This window comes from Nelumbo lutea, chromosome 5 (assembly GCF_056320005.1).
Source record: "Nelumbo lutea isolate HS-2025 chromosome 5, American lotus-T2T, whole genome shotgun sequence".
Classification (NCBI taxonomy): Eukaryota; Viridiplantae; Streptophyta; class Magnoliopsida; order Proteales; family Nelumbonaceae; genus Nelumbo; species Nelumbo lutea.
Genome location: NC_142688.1, coordinates 53,043,466 through 53,057,353, shown reverse-complemented (window position 1 = coordinate 53,057,353; position 13,888 = coordinate 53,043,466). Strand labels below are relative to the sequence as shown.

The 13,888-nt window shown below is 36.0% G+C and overlaps 1 protein-coding gene across 1 annotated transcript in view; it reads right to left on the bottom strand.

The window, feature by feature from the left end:
* Positions 1-13,888, bottom strand: part of LOC148852427 (alpha/beta-Hydrolases superfamily protein) — a 73,794-nt gene that overhangs the window by 14,595 nt on the left and 45,311 nt on the right. The window contains exons 8-14 of the mRNA XM_088945106.1: positions 11,558-11,680; positions 3,661-3,738; positions 2,478-2,563; positions 2,240-2,288; positions 1,531-1,587; positions 1,327-1,457; positions 1,155-1,238 (exon numbers count right to left, since the gene is read on the bottom strand). Of these exons, the coding sequence (XP_088801232.1) occupies positions 1,155-1,238; positions 1,327-1,457; positions 1,531-1,587; positions 2,240-2,288; positions 2,478-2,563; positions 3,661-3,738; positions 11,558-11,680 (608 nt within the window). The remainder of the gene's footprint in view (positions 1-1,154; positions 1,239-1,326; positions 1,458-1,530; positions 1,588-2,239; positions 2,289-2,477; positions 2,564-3,660; positions 3,739-11,557; positions 11,681-13,888) is intronic.

Here is a 13,888-nt window from a genome sequence, read left to right as displayed (position 1 = left end):
TCCCAACAGTTGATCCAAGAGGAGAAATATGAAAAACAAAGCACTTACCAGTAAACTGCAACGCTTATATCATATCTACACCATCACTGCAGTCCATTCCAACATACAGAACCTGGCCAACTCTACAAAATATCCCTTTAACCTGAGTTTAGAAACCAGAAAACAACAGCAAACAGTTGGCAGGAATCCTTGTAACCTGAGACAAAAAACAGGTTATTTCCAACACCTTCTCAAACCATAACAGACTTGCATCAGCCTATCATACACAGTTCAGATCAACCACAGCAGAAAATTTTCCTTTCAATGATCCAAAGAAGACTCCTACATGTTGCCATCATTTGAGCAACAGTCCAACCATAAAGAACTGGTCTTATGACCAAGAAATGAGGAAATGAAAAAGAAAAAAAAGAGTGATCAGATTAGTCTTCTATAGGGTTTGGCAGCTCCCAGATAAAGAAGGAATGCTTAGCTGAGGGAAAAAGAAGGAGGAGGAAAAAAACTAGGGCTTTCTATAACAGATTAATGCTCTTATACCACGTAATCTGTTATGAAAGCCTTAGTGAAGGGAGGAGAAGAGAAGAGAAGAGAGAAGAGAGAAGTCAAACAAAGAGAAAGAAATCTCATGGGTAAGTGGTGGCGCCCACTGTAACCCTATTATATTATAAAATAAAAATATTTACAGAGTAGTTCCTGAAGTGAAAGAAATTACAAGATACCCCTCCATTATTGACACATTTTAAAAACATCCCTCACAATAGATTTACTATGCTGTCTTTCAGAAAGCATAGCAGAAACCAACTATTCAATCAGGAGCTTTAGTTGCAATATATAATTGATATGAGGCAAGAAAATATCATTAGTTACTTGAAATATTGGGGGCTCCCATATTTGAACTTTCAACATTAAAAGGTTCTGGGAAATTTTTTGGCAAAAGAGACAGATTCTGGAAAAATTGATCATCTTATTCAACAATCTAGGGCTGCAACTTGGACCAAGTTGGATTGGGAGTTTACTAAATTGTCAATGCACTGCAGACTAGTGTAGTTGAAATTCTTAAAATCAGGTCCAACTTGCAGCCCTATATGCAACAGAACCTGTATGAACAATAAACTATTACTCAAAAGGAAGGCACATATAAGGGGATCAAAATGTACCATAGGCGCTTTGCAGTTACCCCTTCAAAAAATGCCAGATGCCCTCCATGCCTTGTGGTGGCTAGTACGATGTTTTTATTTGCCCTATATAGGATGTAAAATGAGGGACAAAGAAGAAAATTCTTACAAGCAAGAAAACATGTTCAAACATATAACTAAGAGAGCATTCTACCTGCATTCATCCCAAGGAATAGCTTCCCTAGTACATACAGGATCATCCAAAGAACTGATGCATAGCAGTGGAACTGATACATATCCTACCAAGCTAGCACTGCTACAACGCCTGTAATATGTATCCACAGTCTGCAAAACAGGATACTCCTTTTAGATAATCACAAATAATACCATGCAACAGCTTTTAGTTAAGCATTGATACCTCAAATTTGCCAATAAGACAAGTGGCATAGTTGTCAAAGTCGCGAACAGAACGTGACTGGTGAAATACAAGGGAGATGACCATGCAAATTAAGTTAGTTGAAAAGAAGCAATTATATCAAACAAAGTTCATATTATTTTCTAGTTTCAACCATCAAATTTAACTTGAAGTGTATCTCCTATATTTGTTCTACAGAAATTTATTTCTTACCAACTTTTCCAAATAAACCTTTGTTATTATATAGTGAAGAACTAAAACATATAATGGGAAGAAAAAGAAAAAGGTAGAGATGTGATACACAAATATGGAAATTAAGAGAAATGACATGAATAACATTGGTGTAGGTACATCACAGAACCAACATCGTTATATGACTCCCAACATAGTGGAGAGTGAAACATGAAACATCCCCTAGTTTAGTTGTACGATAAATAAACTATTGTTAGTCAGCAGAGACCAGAAAATAGTTTCATAGAAAACTAAACAAAGAAGATACAAACATTAAAAAATTCAGAGAAAGATCTCCCAATCAAGAATAACTTGTTTTCAGCATAAGCTGGCAATGATAGCTGAAAGCTTGATACATTCACTATCTTGGTGAGGTTGTAACATAATCACTCACTTTAGTTTCTCTAGATGTTTTTTTATTAGGTAGCCAGTATTCATCAAGGCATCAACTGCTCTAAAAGACTAGGAAGAATATACAAACCTTTTTTATGCCTTCCCAGTTTCCAAGCCTAGAATATACATTCTGGTGTCTGCAGGAAAAGACTAATGTTATAGGTAGACAAGCACCAAATGCTAGGATGGAAACTGTGTTAAATTGCATAGCTAATTTTAAACTTGTTCTGAATACAGAGTGGAATTGCGTAATAGAATTCTCAGTTTATTATGAATTTATTGAAACTCACACCCTTCAAATGGTTAAAAGAGTATTGTAGACATACAGTTCAGCATAACCTTGAAGGCCGATTGTAAGAGCTCTGTCATAGAATTTCTGGACAAGCCTGCGAGAAATAAACCTGTCACAGATCTGCAAAATAGGAAAAATTTTAATGTCTGAGGATGTTATAATAATACCCAAAAATAGAATGTTATAATCATATAGAGAAAACTGGTGATATCCTCTGTATATTACAGGGGTTTGACCCTTTATTGTCAACTGAGCATCTAGACAGAACTGTTAAAATAATTTAAGGTTGTAGGAATAAAATATGGCCAGTTGTTAAACTGGGTTTAATATTGACAGTAACAGAAGTTTCTTTTATTCAGTTAGAAAAGATTATATTGAAAGAAAAGGAAAGGGCACTTGACACATAGGTGGAGCATAAAGAAATAACTCAAGTTGAACTTTGATGGATGTAGCATTGGAAACCCGAGACCATCAAGTATAGATGATGCATAAAGTAATGGGAAAGGTAAAGTCTTTGCAATCTTTGCCAGACCAATCAACTCAAGGGATTCCATTAGAGCTGACTTGCAAGTGATACTGCAAAGTTTATGATTGGGGAATTCTTGGGCTATAAGAATGTAATAGTGGAAGGGGATTAAAAAATAGTGTTGGATTAGCTGGAGAGCAACGATCAAGGGTTACACCAGTACTGATATGTTACGAGGGAGATAAGAAATTTAACAATGAAATTGGAGGCTAATTTTTCATAAGCATCAAGGCCAGCTCATAGCTGTGCTGATGCTCTATACAAGCAAGAGGCACACAGGAATCAGTTTAGAGCAAATGTAATCTAAACAACAAAAGGGATTGAAAAGGTTAGGCCTTAATTAATTTTGGAATGCTTCGCATGTTGTAAATAGCTTATTATTATTTTATAATAATCTAATAAAATTCACAGTAATCATTCAAAAAAAGATTGAGTAGAGAAAACTGAACTGATCTGGGTGTGCACCTTTTCATTCATAATTAGCCAGTTACATATAAACTGAAAATGAAAGAAATACCCTTGCTGCCATATTAAATGTATAAGACAGAAAATAATAGTAAAACTAAAAGATAACTAAGACTGTCAACATTCTGAAATAAGCTCTTCTCATCCATCTGATAAGACATCATGGCTTTCGGACTAAACACAAAAGTAAAAGTTCCATTATTCCCTATAAAGTTATAGAACTAACCAAAAGGTCCCAAGGAGAGCAAATAGCTGCAGCCCCAGCAATAGGAGTATTCTCCCCATCTTCTCCAAGATATTTCACCTGAAAACAATTGTCCAATTCAAAAGTGAACCATACAAATCAGACTGTCAGCAGACCCAGGTATAGTAACAAATGCCAAACTAACAGAAGGGTGTGCTATATAATTGCTCAATGCTACATTGTTTATGAAATATTAACTATGAAAAATTAGGAGAAATTGCTATTAATTTGTCTATTTTAATATGTTATCCAAATACAGAAAGGAAACAGCAGAACAGTAAGGAACTTTTACTAAAATTACATATCAGACATGGGTAGAATTGTAAATCACACCTGCAATAATCTCAATTAAAAGAAAAGAAACAGGAGAAAGGGAGATTGAAGAGAGAGAAGTGATGGGGGAAGAAGATGGAAGAAAAGGAAGAAGAGAGAGTAGTTTAAAACCTCTCTTCAGCCCCCAATGATCTCTTTTATTCTTTTGTTGTAAAAAATAGCAACAATTACATGAATGCCCTTAGTAGGGCATCCATCACTAAAGACAGCAATAGAAAACAATAAAAAAAGAGAAAACAGGCCTATAACTAAGGCCCACTACCTACTAACATAAGTCATAAACATAATTTAAAAGAAACAAAGAAATTAAGGCCCATTCATCCCATTATCTCTACACTCCCCCTCAAGCTGAGCATAGATATGAATCATGCACAGCTTGCTTACACAATGTTGTAACTTTTCCTTGGGGACACCCTTGGTCAGAATATCTACTAACTGTTGCTCCGAAGCAATAAAAGGAAGGAAAACTTCTCTGGAAGCTACCCTTTCTCTTATAAAATGCTGGTCAACTTCAATATGTTTTGTCTTATCATGCTGAACTGGGTTGTAAGCTATGTTTATCGCAGCCTGATTATCATAGTAAAGCACTAAAGGCTTATCATGTGTAATACCCATCTCCTCTAGAAGTGACCTGAGTCATGACAACTCTTAAGCTCCATGTGCCATTGCCCTATACTCTGCCTCATCCGAAGACCTAGCTACTACTAACTATTTGATACTCCTCCAGGAGACAATGTTCCCTCCCTACAACCAAGGCACAAAAAACCGGTGTGTCCATGCCTAGAGAAGAGGACACCCATTCTGGGAGTTCTCTTCAAGTAACACAGAACTTGCTCTGCAGCAGCCATATGTGCGTCTCTAGGGGCATGCATAAACTGACTGATCACACTAACAGCATATGAGATATACAATCGTGCCATGCAAAGGTAATAACAACTTACCCAAAAGTCTCTAGAACACTTCCCTGTCTGCCGAAAGCTCATCATCATCAGCTGAGAGTTTATGGTTAGCATCAATAGGTGTAGAAACAGGTTTGGCACCAAGTTTCCCAGTCTCCGTGAGAAGATTTAACACATACTTCTGTTGGAAAATGAAGATGCCACCTTTAAACCTAGCAACTTTGGTTCCCAGGAAGTATCTCAATTCCCCTAATTCCTCTATATCACTCCCTGTAATGACAATATCATCAACATAAACAATGAGGAAGGTAACCTAAGTGCCTCTCCTCTTCACAAACAATGTATGGTTAGATTGTGCCTATATATAACCAAACTCAACAAGTGCAGCTCTAAAGCTATCAAACCAAGCTCATGGGGATTGGTTGAGGCCATAAAGCAATTTTTTCAACTTGCATAACTTGCCCTACATTTCCTTACCGTAAATACACGGTGGAAGTGACATATAAACTTCTCTAGTCAAGTCTCCATTTAAGAAAGCATTCTTCACATCAAATTGATATAAGGGCAAATCATAACTCACTACCAAGGATAAAAGAACTCTCATTGTGGTCATTTTTGCAACTGATGAGAAAGTCTCCATATAATCAACTCCATATACCTAATATAACCCTTGGCTACTAGCCAAGCCTTATACCTCTCAATGGTACCATCAACATGATTCTTGATAGTTAACACCTATGTACATCCCACTAATTCCTTCCCAAAAAGCAAATCCACAATATTCTAGGTAAGATTTTTACAAAGTGCGCATATTTCAATTCTCATAGCCTCCCCCTATTCTGGCTTAGACAAGGCCTTTGTAACGGACTTGGGTATAGGTTGAGAAGAGGTGGAGGATAAGAAAGAATAATAAGATGGGGATAATAAGCTATAAGACAAGTGTTTGGAAATACAATGTGTTGTACATTTCCTCTTACCTTTTCTCACAGCAATAGGTAGGTTCATGTCTAGGAAGGGAGGTTCTGGAGTAGACGATGAAGGACTTATCCTCTCTTTAGGGATTGAGAGTGTCTAAGGCTCAACTGTAGATGAGGGAACCACCTCATGTCGTAGCCTTTGTCTCTGGTACCACCTCTAAACGATAGGATGAGTAATGAAAACTAGAGGACTAGTAGGAGGAAGAGGAGCAAAAATAGTAGAACTGGGAGACGAAGGCTTTGCCACTAGAACAAAAGGAACCATAGGAGACTCAACCTCAGGATCAACATGAGAAGGCAAAGGAAGTGGTGAAGAAAACAATTAAACAGAATGCTCCCCCTCGGAAAAATGACCATAAAATGAAAGTGACTAGGCAAAGATAACATCCATAGAGACAAAAGGAGTTCCACTAGTGGGATCAAAACAACAATAGCTCTTTTGTGTGGAGGCATACCCTAAGAAAATGCACTTTCGGGCCTTGGGTTCAAACTTATGTCTCTAAGAGCTAAGGACATGAACATAACACGTGCACCCAAAGACATACAAGGGAATAAGAAACAATTCAATCTTAGGAAACATGGCAGCAAAGAGAGATTTAAACCCCAAGACTCGAGAAGGCATGCGGTTAATAAAGTAGTTGTCATCGCATCACCCCAAAATCTCACTAGAACATGGGGGGAAAAAAGTAATTAAAACTATCTTCTTAAAAAGCAATTTTGTTCATTCATTTATCCTAATAAAATATCTTCTTAAAAAGCTTCAAGAATCCCCTTTTCGGTAATGTTGCTCATTCATTCATCCTAATAATATATCTTTTTAAAAAGCAATTAAAACTATAAAATCATTATTTTTTGTGTGAGAACTAAGAATTTAAGACCCCAACATGGACTTGTTTGGACTCGCCTTGAGGGGTGTGGCACAAAGGCGGCACGTAGAAGTAGGAATGTAATTTGTCACATACTCACATTTTTTTTTATCAATAACACCAGCTTCATTAAATTAAAAGAAAAGAGGGAATATGGATAAAAGAGGGGAGATAAAATATCTTAGCTCCCCAAAAACAGAAAACAAAGGGAGTGCAAAGAGAAAATATTAAAAACTAGCCCAAAAAATAGACTCCCTATTCACTCCTTGCTTGGCCAAGCCATCTGCAAATGAGTTGGCACTCCTCTTCACCCAGCTATACTGAATCTCAATGTCCCTACCCAGCCATAAGAACTGTTTTTTTTTTCATTGTTAAAGTTACACAAACCACTATCCTCTGTCTTCAACCAACTAACTACCACCTTCGAATCACCTTCCAGGATCAAACGGCTGATATTTAATTCCTTTGCTCTTCGAATTCCTTCAAGCGCTGCAAGGATCTTAGCCCTAAGAGAGTCACCTTCTCCAATAGAGCCGGAGAATAAAGCAATAACAATCCCTTCCTCATTCCTGAAGACTCCTCCAATCCCAGAGGGCCCTGGACTCCTTACACTGCTACCATCAAAATTCAGCTTTATAAAGTCCGAGGGGGGAGGGGACCAAAACGGACAAAGAGTTCTCTTGCATCTAACATTGGAAGCAATCTCTTTCCAGTTTCTTAGCGAGTCATCCACAGGAAAATCTGAAAACAACTCCAAAGACTTTAGCCAGTGGACAGCCCTTAAAAGGATTCGATCTAACATTTCTTCCAATGTTCTTTCCTTGTCGGAAAAAATGCATGAATTTCTTTCTTCCCACAATGACCAGCATATCGCTGCCCTAATACACCTCCACGTAGTCTTCCCTCGCTTCCTAGGCCAACTGAAAAAAGAAGGAGAAAACAAACCTTGGATAGTCTCCGGAGGATACCAAGAACACCCAAAGTAGGAGAAAACCCACTCCCCAACAGTTTTAACAGCCTTACAAGAGATCATGAGGTGGTAGCCAAATTCCCCATCAGCTTTACAAAGAGTACATCTATTAGGAAGTAGACAATAGTTGGGTCTCTTTCTCTAAAGTAAGTCTAAAGTGTTGATTCTTTCCAGGAAAATTTCCCAACAAAAAAAACCAACCCGAGGAAGAATACGCCTGTTCCAAATTTCCTTAATCGGAAAGGACAACCCAAAGGGGATAGGAGGCTGAGTTAAGGTTTCAAAGAATGAAGCACAAGAAAAGGTACCAGAGCTGTCACATACTCACATTAGCTACTTGAAATAATGTAATTGAGAAAAAAAGAGATTGTGGGTTTTATATGCTTGAAAATGTTTTATATGTTTGGTTTCATTTTTAAATTCTCATCTGAACATGCTTTACATGTTATGTTTATGTATTTTAATTTTAGATTATAGGTTTTTTAAAACATTTATTTTAAATTTTAAGTTTATATTTTATTAATATTATGTTTAATAAATTTTTTTATTTTTTTTGCATTTTTAAATTTTTTGGCATTTTTTTACTTTTGCGCCTTACTTAAAAAGGCGCGTGCCTCACCTTGCGCCTTGCACGCCAAGCGCAAATTGACCCCTACGCTTTTAAAACACTGCATCAAACTGAACAATATGAAAAGGAACTGTAAATCTTTTATTACTTGCAAAATAAGGGTTTCTACAACGCTTTGACAACTCACATGACTTACAATGTAGACTTGACAACTTAGTTCTTTAAACAATGTTGGAAACAAAAGATTCAATGAAGAAAAAGAAATATGACCCAAACAATAATGACATAACATAATACAACTGACTGACTTTGACACATTTGATCCAAAAGCTGCTCTCGGAGGTGATACTTAACTTTGTCTAGGCATGTCTAACAAGTATATCCCATTCACTTCATGGCAACTCCCAATCACCCTCTAAGAGTCCATGTCCTAAAAAACACAATTTGAAGGGAAAAAGGTCATAATACAATTCAAAAATTATCAAATTACTAGCTGAAAGGAAATTAGTGTTTAATTTAAGAACATGAAGGACTCAAAATAAGGTGAGGGTGTCTGAAGCTTTGATGTTTCCCTTGCCAGAGACAAGAGCAAGAGAGCCATCAACAAGGGTGATCTTATCTCGGCCAGATAAAAGTTGGTATGTAGAAAATAAATGGAACACACTAGTCATATAGTTAGAGGTACCAAAATCAATTACCTAAAATAAAAGCATGATTCGCAATAGCATGAATACCTGAATAGGCATATGCAAATGAAGGGAGAAATATCTCTAATGAGGTAGGTGTTGTAGCAGTAGACTCCAGGTGACTAATTATTTGGCCATACTTCTCATACTCATACCTGGCGGTTGCTAGTTGCTCTCCCAGTGACTTTCACCACTATACCTCCATTCACTTTGTAAGGAGGTGGCTACATTTTCACTTCCACCTTTCCCGTTCTCATTCCTTTTTCCACTGTTTGCATTCTTGAGTCTAGCAGGTATAAGCTCTGGATGTAGCTTCCAACATGTGTCTTTAATATGTTTAGGCTTCTTACAATATTCACAAACATCTTTATTCCCAATGCTGACCTTCGGCTTCATCCCAACATTAGCATAGTGATCCATCCGTGGCTCTACAAACCAAACCTCCCTTGTGCTCTCCTCACCACTACCATAGCATAAGCCTGAGATAAAGTCACCTTCGCCAAAACATTCTATCTCACAACATCATACTCCAGGTTGAGTCTGGTAAGGAATTCAAAAACCCAACGTCCACCAGCTTCCTATGAGCTTCAGCATCCTTTGTACACCCCCAAACCAGAGTCTCCATTAAATCAATTTCTTGCCAAAGCAATTTTAGCATGGATAAGTATACGGCTAAGGGTTTGTCCCCTACCTTAAATTATTGACATCATTCTTTAATTTGTAAGCCCAAACAACACTCTATCCACAAGTAATGTTGGCTAATATATGGACATATAGAATTTGCTAACCAACCCACTACTGTGTAATTCTCCTACATCCACCTCTTATAGGTAGGCCGTCCTCCCCCGATTTCTTCTTGCTCGTAGTGATGTAACCCCATTTCCCTCTACTACACACATGTATCTTAATAGAGAGAGACCAGGCTAAATAATTGGTCCCCATCCAACTCCACAATGGTGACTAGCCCAAAAAGATTCTCAATTGATCACCCATGTCCAAACCCAGAATCAATGGGATATTTGGATTCTCCTCTAGTTTGCTCTATTGAGTAAAACAGAGATCAAAATAAGTCTCAACTAAGCTAGAATTGCTATCCCAAGCAAAAAACTACTCTTCAAACAACCAAATCTAAAGTTTCACAGGACCCACCCAAATGGGAGAAAATGAGAAAGTTCAACCACTCCTACCAGAGGTTTTAGAACCTTATCCAACTCAAATCACCCGTAAGGAAAATCAAAAGGCTACCCTTTGATCCCCTAGTACTAGCTTCAAAGTGTATGTAGGACTTTTAACTAGTTGTTTTCAATTGTCTAGGGTTTTTGGGAAAAAACTCCAAGAACCTGCCTTGGGCTTCAATTAGGGATGAAAAGCTTCACAAAACCTCTCCAAAAACCATCCCAACTGGGCTACATAAGTTGCTCCCTAATCAGCCCATCAATTCTCCATACACACTGTGTATGGGCAAAGAGAGAAGAAAGAAACAAAGGTGAGAACCTACTCTAATACCAAGTTGTAAATCACACCTGCAATAATCTGAATCAAAAGAAAAGAAACAGGAGAAAAGAAAGTGATTAAAGAGAGAGGAGTGATGGAGGAAGAAGATGGAAGAAAATGAAGAAGAAGAGAGAATAGTTCAAAACCTCTCTTCACCCCCCAAAGATCTCTTTTATTCCTTTGTTGTAAAAAATAAGGACAACTACATGAGTGCCTTTAGTAGGGTGTCCATCATTAAAGACAACAATAGAAAACAATAAAAAAGAGAAAACAGGCTCATAAGTAAGGCCCACTACCTACTAACAAAAGTCATAAGCATAACTTAAAGAAAAGCAAAGAAACTAAAACCCATTCGTCCCATTATTGCTACAGGTAGATGACCTGTTTAGAAAATAAAAGTAATATACATATTCCAAGCAGGAATTATCAACAACCAAATAATCAATAGGAACTGTTTCACTAAATCAATAGGGGCTGCTGACAAAATAAATTCAAGCATTGTGAACTGAGAAACATCAAGTTCTTTTATTTTTAAATTTCAATCAATGATTCAGATGGCACTTTTACTCTAGATGACAGATAGATTAGAAACTGCATAATAATGGGTAACAGGATAAAAGAGAAGTTACAAGATTCCATCTGAACCATTTTCTATAATCTAAAAATTCAATATAATACTTGTTAAGCTATTTTGACTCTACCACTAGTTAAGGGTGCTGTGATGCCAATTTTTAATTAGAGATCTAGAGATCTACACAAAAAAAAAAGTATAATTGACCAAAAGTACAAACCAAAAATTAAGAAGTTGTCATTGCAAATACTGTCCCTTGAATTTCTTCTTCCATGCCTGTCTGCACCAATCTGGTTACAGGATGATACATAAAGTAAAAGTTGGAGGAGCTATTTCCAAAACTCTTACATGAAACCATTTTAGGGACACAGAGATAAGACAAATAGTAATCTCTAGAAAGTTTAGGAACAAATTCTAGCATAGAAAAGTATCTTTTTTATCACTATCAGGGAAATAATTCACATAATTAAAGTGCCAAAAAGGAAAATGAACCAAAAAACATTGGTAGTACATACCAGAATATTGGCACCAATGCTAGTTCCAACAGCAAATAGAGGGGCATCTGGATATTCATGATGAAGATACTCGATAACTTTTCGAATATCTTCCGTCCATCCCGCATTATAGAACCAATCAGACTGACCAATTAGTAAATTAGCATTAAGAAATTTTGCATTCGTAAGTGAAATGAGATGAAATGAAAAGAATCCACATAGAATTTTGCATTCGTAACTGAGATACCTTGCTGACAAACTAAAACCAAAAGTTGAGGCAGAAAAAAAGAATCCACGTAGAATTTCAGGGATTGATTGAACAGAAATACACGAACAGAATTCAATGAAGTACTTGGGAATATTATAAAAGGAAGGACCTAAACATTTCCCAAATCTACACTAAAACAGAAATATTATGCATTAAACTAAAAAAATAGCTACAGAAATCAACATATGAAAAGAATTACACATGGGTCATAGTCGGGACGCGTGCCATGCATGGGTTTGTTAAGCAAAATTGAAGCCAAAGGTGCCCATGAAATTTAAGTAGAATTGTAGATGAACATGGGTCAAGTTCATCCTGAGCCACCCAACTTATGGATGGCTCAGTTAGCATGCCAACTGGTTGTGGCCACCATTGTGTAGTCCAATTAACCATAGAAAAAAAAAAAGTTCCTGGGCTGGATTTGATAGTATACTAAAAGTTTTTAAGGCTGCCCTTGCCTGGCCCAGCACACACTACAAGCTAATATTTGATAGTATGTCTACAATCCTATCCATGTTAATTATAAAACAATGCCTTTTTACAACAAAATTTTTATTTAATTTTAGTCAATTATAGAAAAATATATAAAAAAATTAGCTATATATTAATATGTTATACTATATATCTATATAAAATTCGTTATCTGGCATATGTATATAACTTCCTAGTCAAGCTTAGGAGTTGCTTAGCCTAGACAAAGCACACATTATGTGTGGGCTTGGTGCGGGTCTAAGCTAGGCCTAGCCCAAAAGAAAATAGTTGCTTGAGCTAGGAAATTTGTAGGTCTAATCGAGCTGGGCTAGGTTACAAATGATCATCCATAAGTAAAAGGAGCCTTATGACATTTTCAATTGAGAAATTAGTATTTTTATTATTTTAATTGATTTTTATTACTTTAGTATAAAATGCAAATGGTTTGTTTTATTACTTTTAATATTTTTTCTTTTTATTATTAATTTTAATTTTCTAATAATATTAGTCATTTTAAATGGAACTCAAATGTACTTTACTTTTAATTTGTGAACTAATAACTTTTATTAATTTCTTAGTTTTAATAATTGCAAGATAAAAATTTCTTAAGTTTCATATTTTTTATTAACTTTAGTTATTAGATTTCAAAATTATAATTTTCCAATAATCAACCAATTAAACAGAATTGAATATAAAACAAATAAATGGAATTTGAATGAGAGTAAAATGTTGAATACAATAAGCTAATAATGGAAGAAGCCTGTAGAAATATGCTAAAATAGGTTAATGATGGAAGAGGTGGAACCTAAGTCTAAGAATTCTCTCTCTCTCTCTCTCTCTCTCTCTCTCTCTCTCTCTCTCTCTCTCTCTCTCCCCTAACAAATGCCCAAGAGGATAATAACTCATGGCATTCAAAATTGTTGGAATGACCACAATTAGTGGGACTCACTCATGGTTAGTTATTTTTTGTTCTCTCTCTCTCCTAACAAATGCCCAAGAGGATAATAACTCTTGGCATTCAAAATTGTTGAAATGACAACAATTAGTGGGACTCACTCATGATTAGTTATTTTTTGTAATATGATGTGGAATAAAAAAATAAAATAACTCAAAAAAGGCTATATATATATACCAAAATATCCCTTCATGTCCAACTCGAGCATTATTCTTGGGTTATTTAAGTATTTATGATGTTTTTATCAACTAATTTTTAAACTTTTATTTGTTTGCAAGCCTAACTGGGCTTATGCCAAGTTTTGAATATATATATATATATAATCTATTTGTAATAAATTTATATACTATAATGTATTATATCAATTTATATTATATATGTATATATATTATTTATTTACAATATATATATTATTAAAACAAAAAAAAACCAAAGAATCGAGCAAAACAGTGCAATTGATTCGATTCAGTTTCAATTCAAAACAATGCAAAAAACAAAAGTGATCAATTTGATTTCAAAAATATGCCCATGGTCTGGTCAATCAAGCCATGAGCAACCCTATTTAGGCCCAGGCTTGGCCCTAAAATTTGTGGGCCTAATGCAGGCCCAAGCCCAGGCCAGGATGAAATGACCACTCCTAAGCAAATTGCATTTGGTTTAT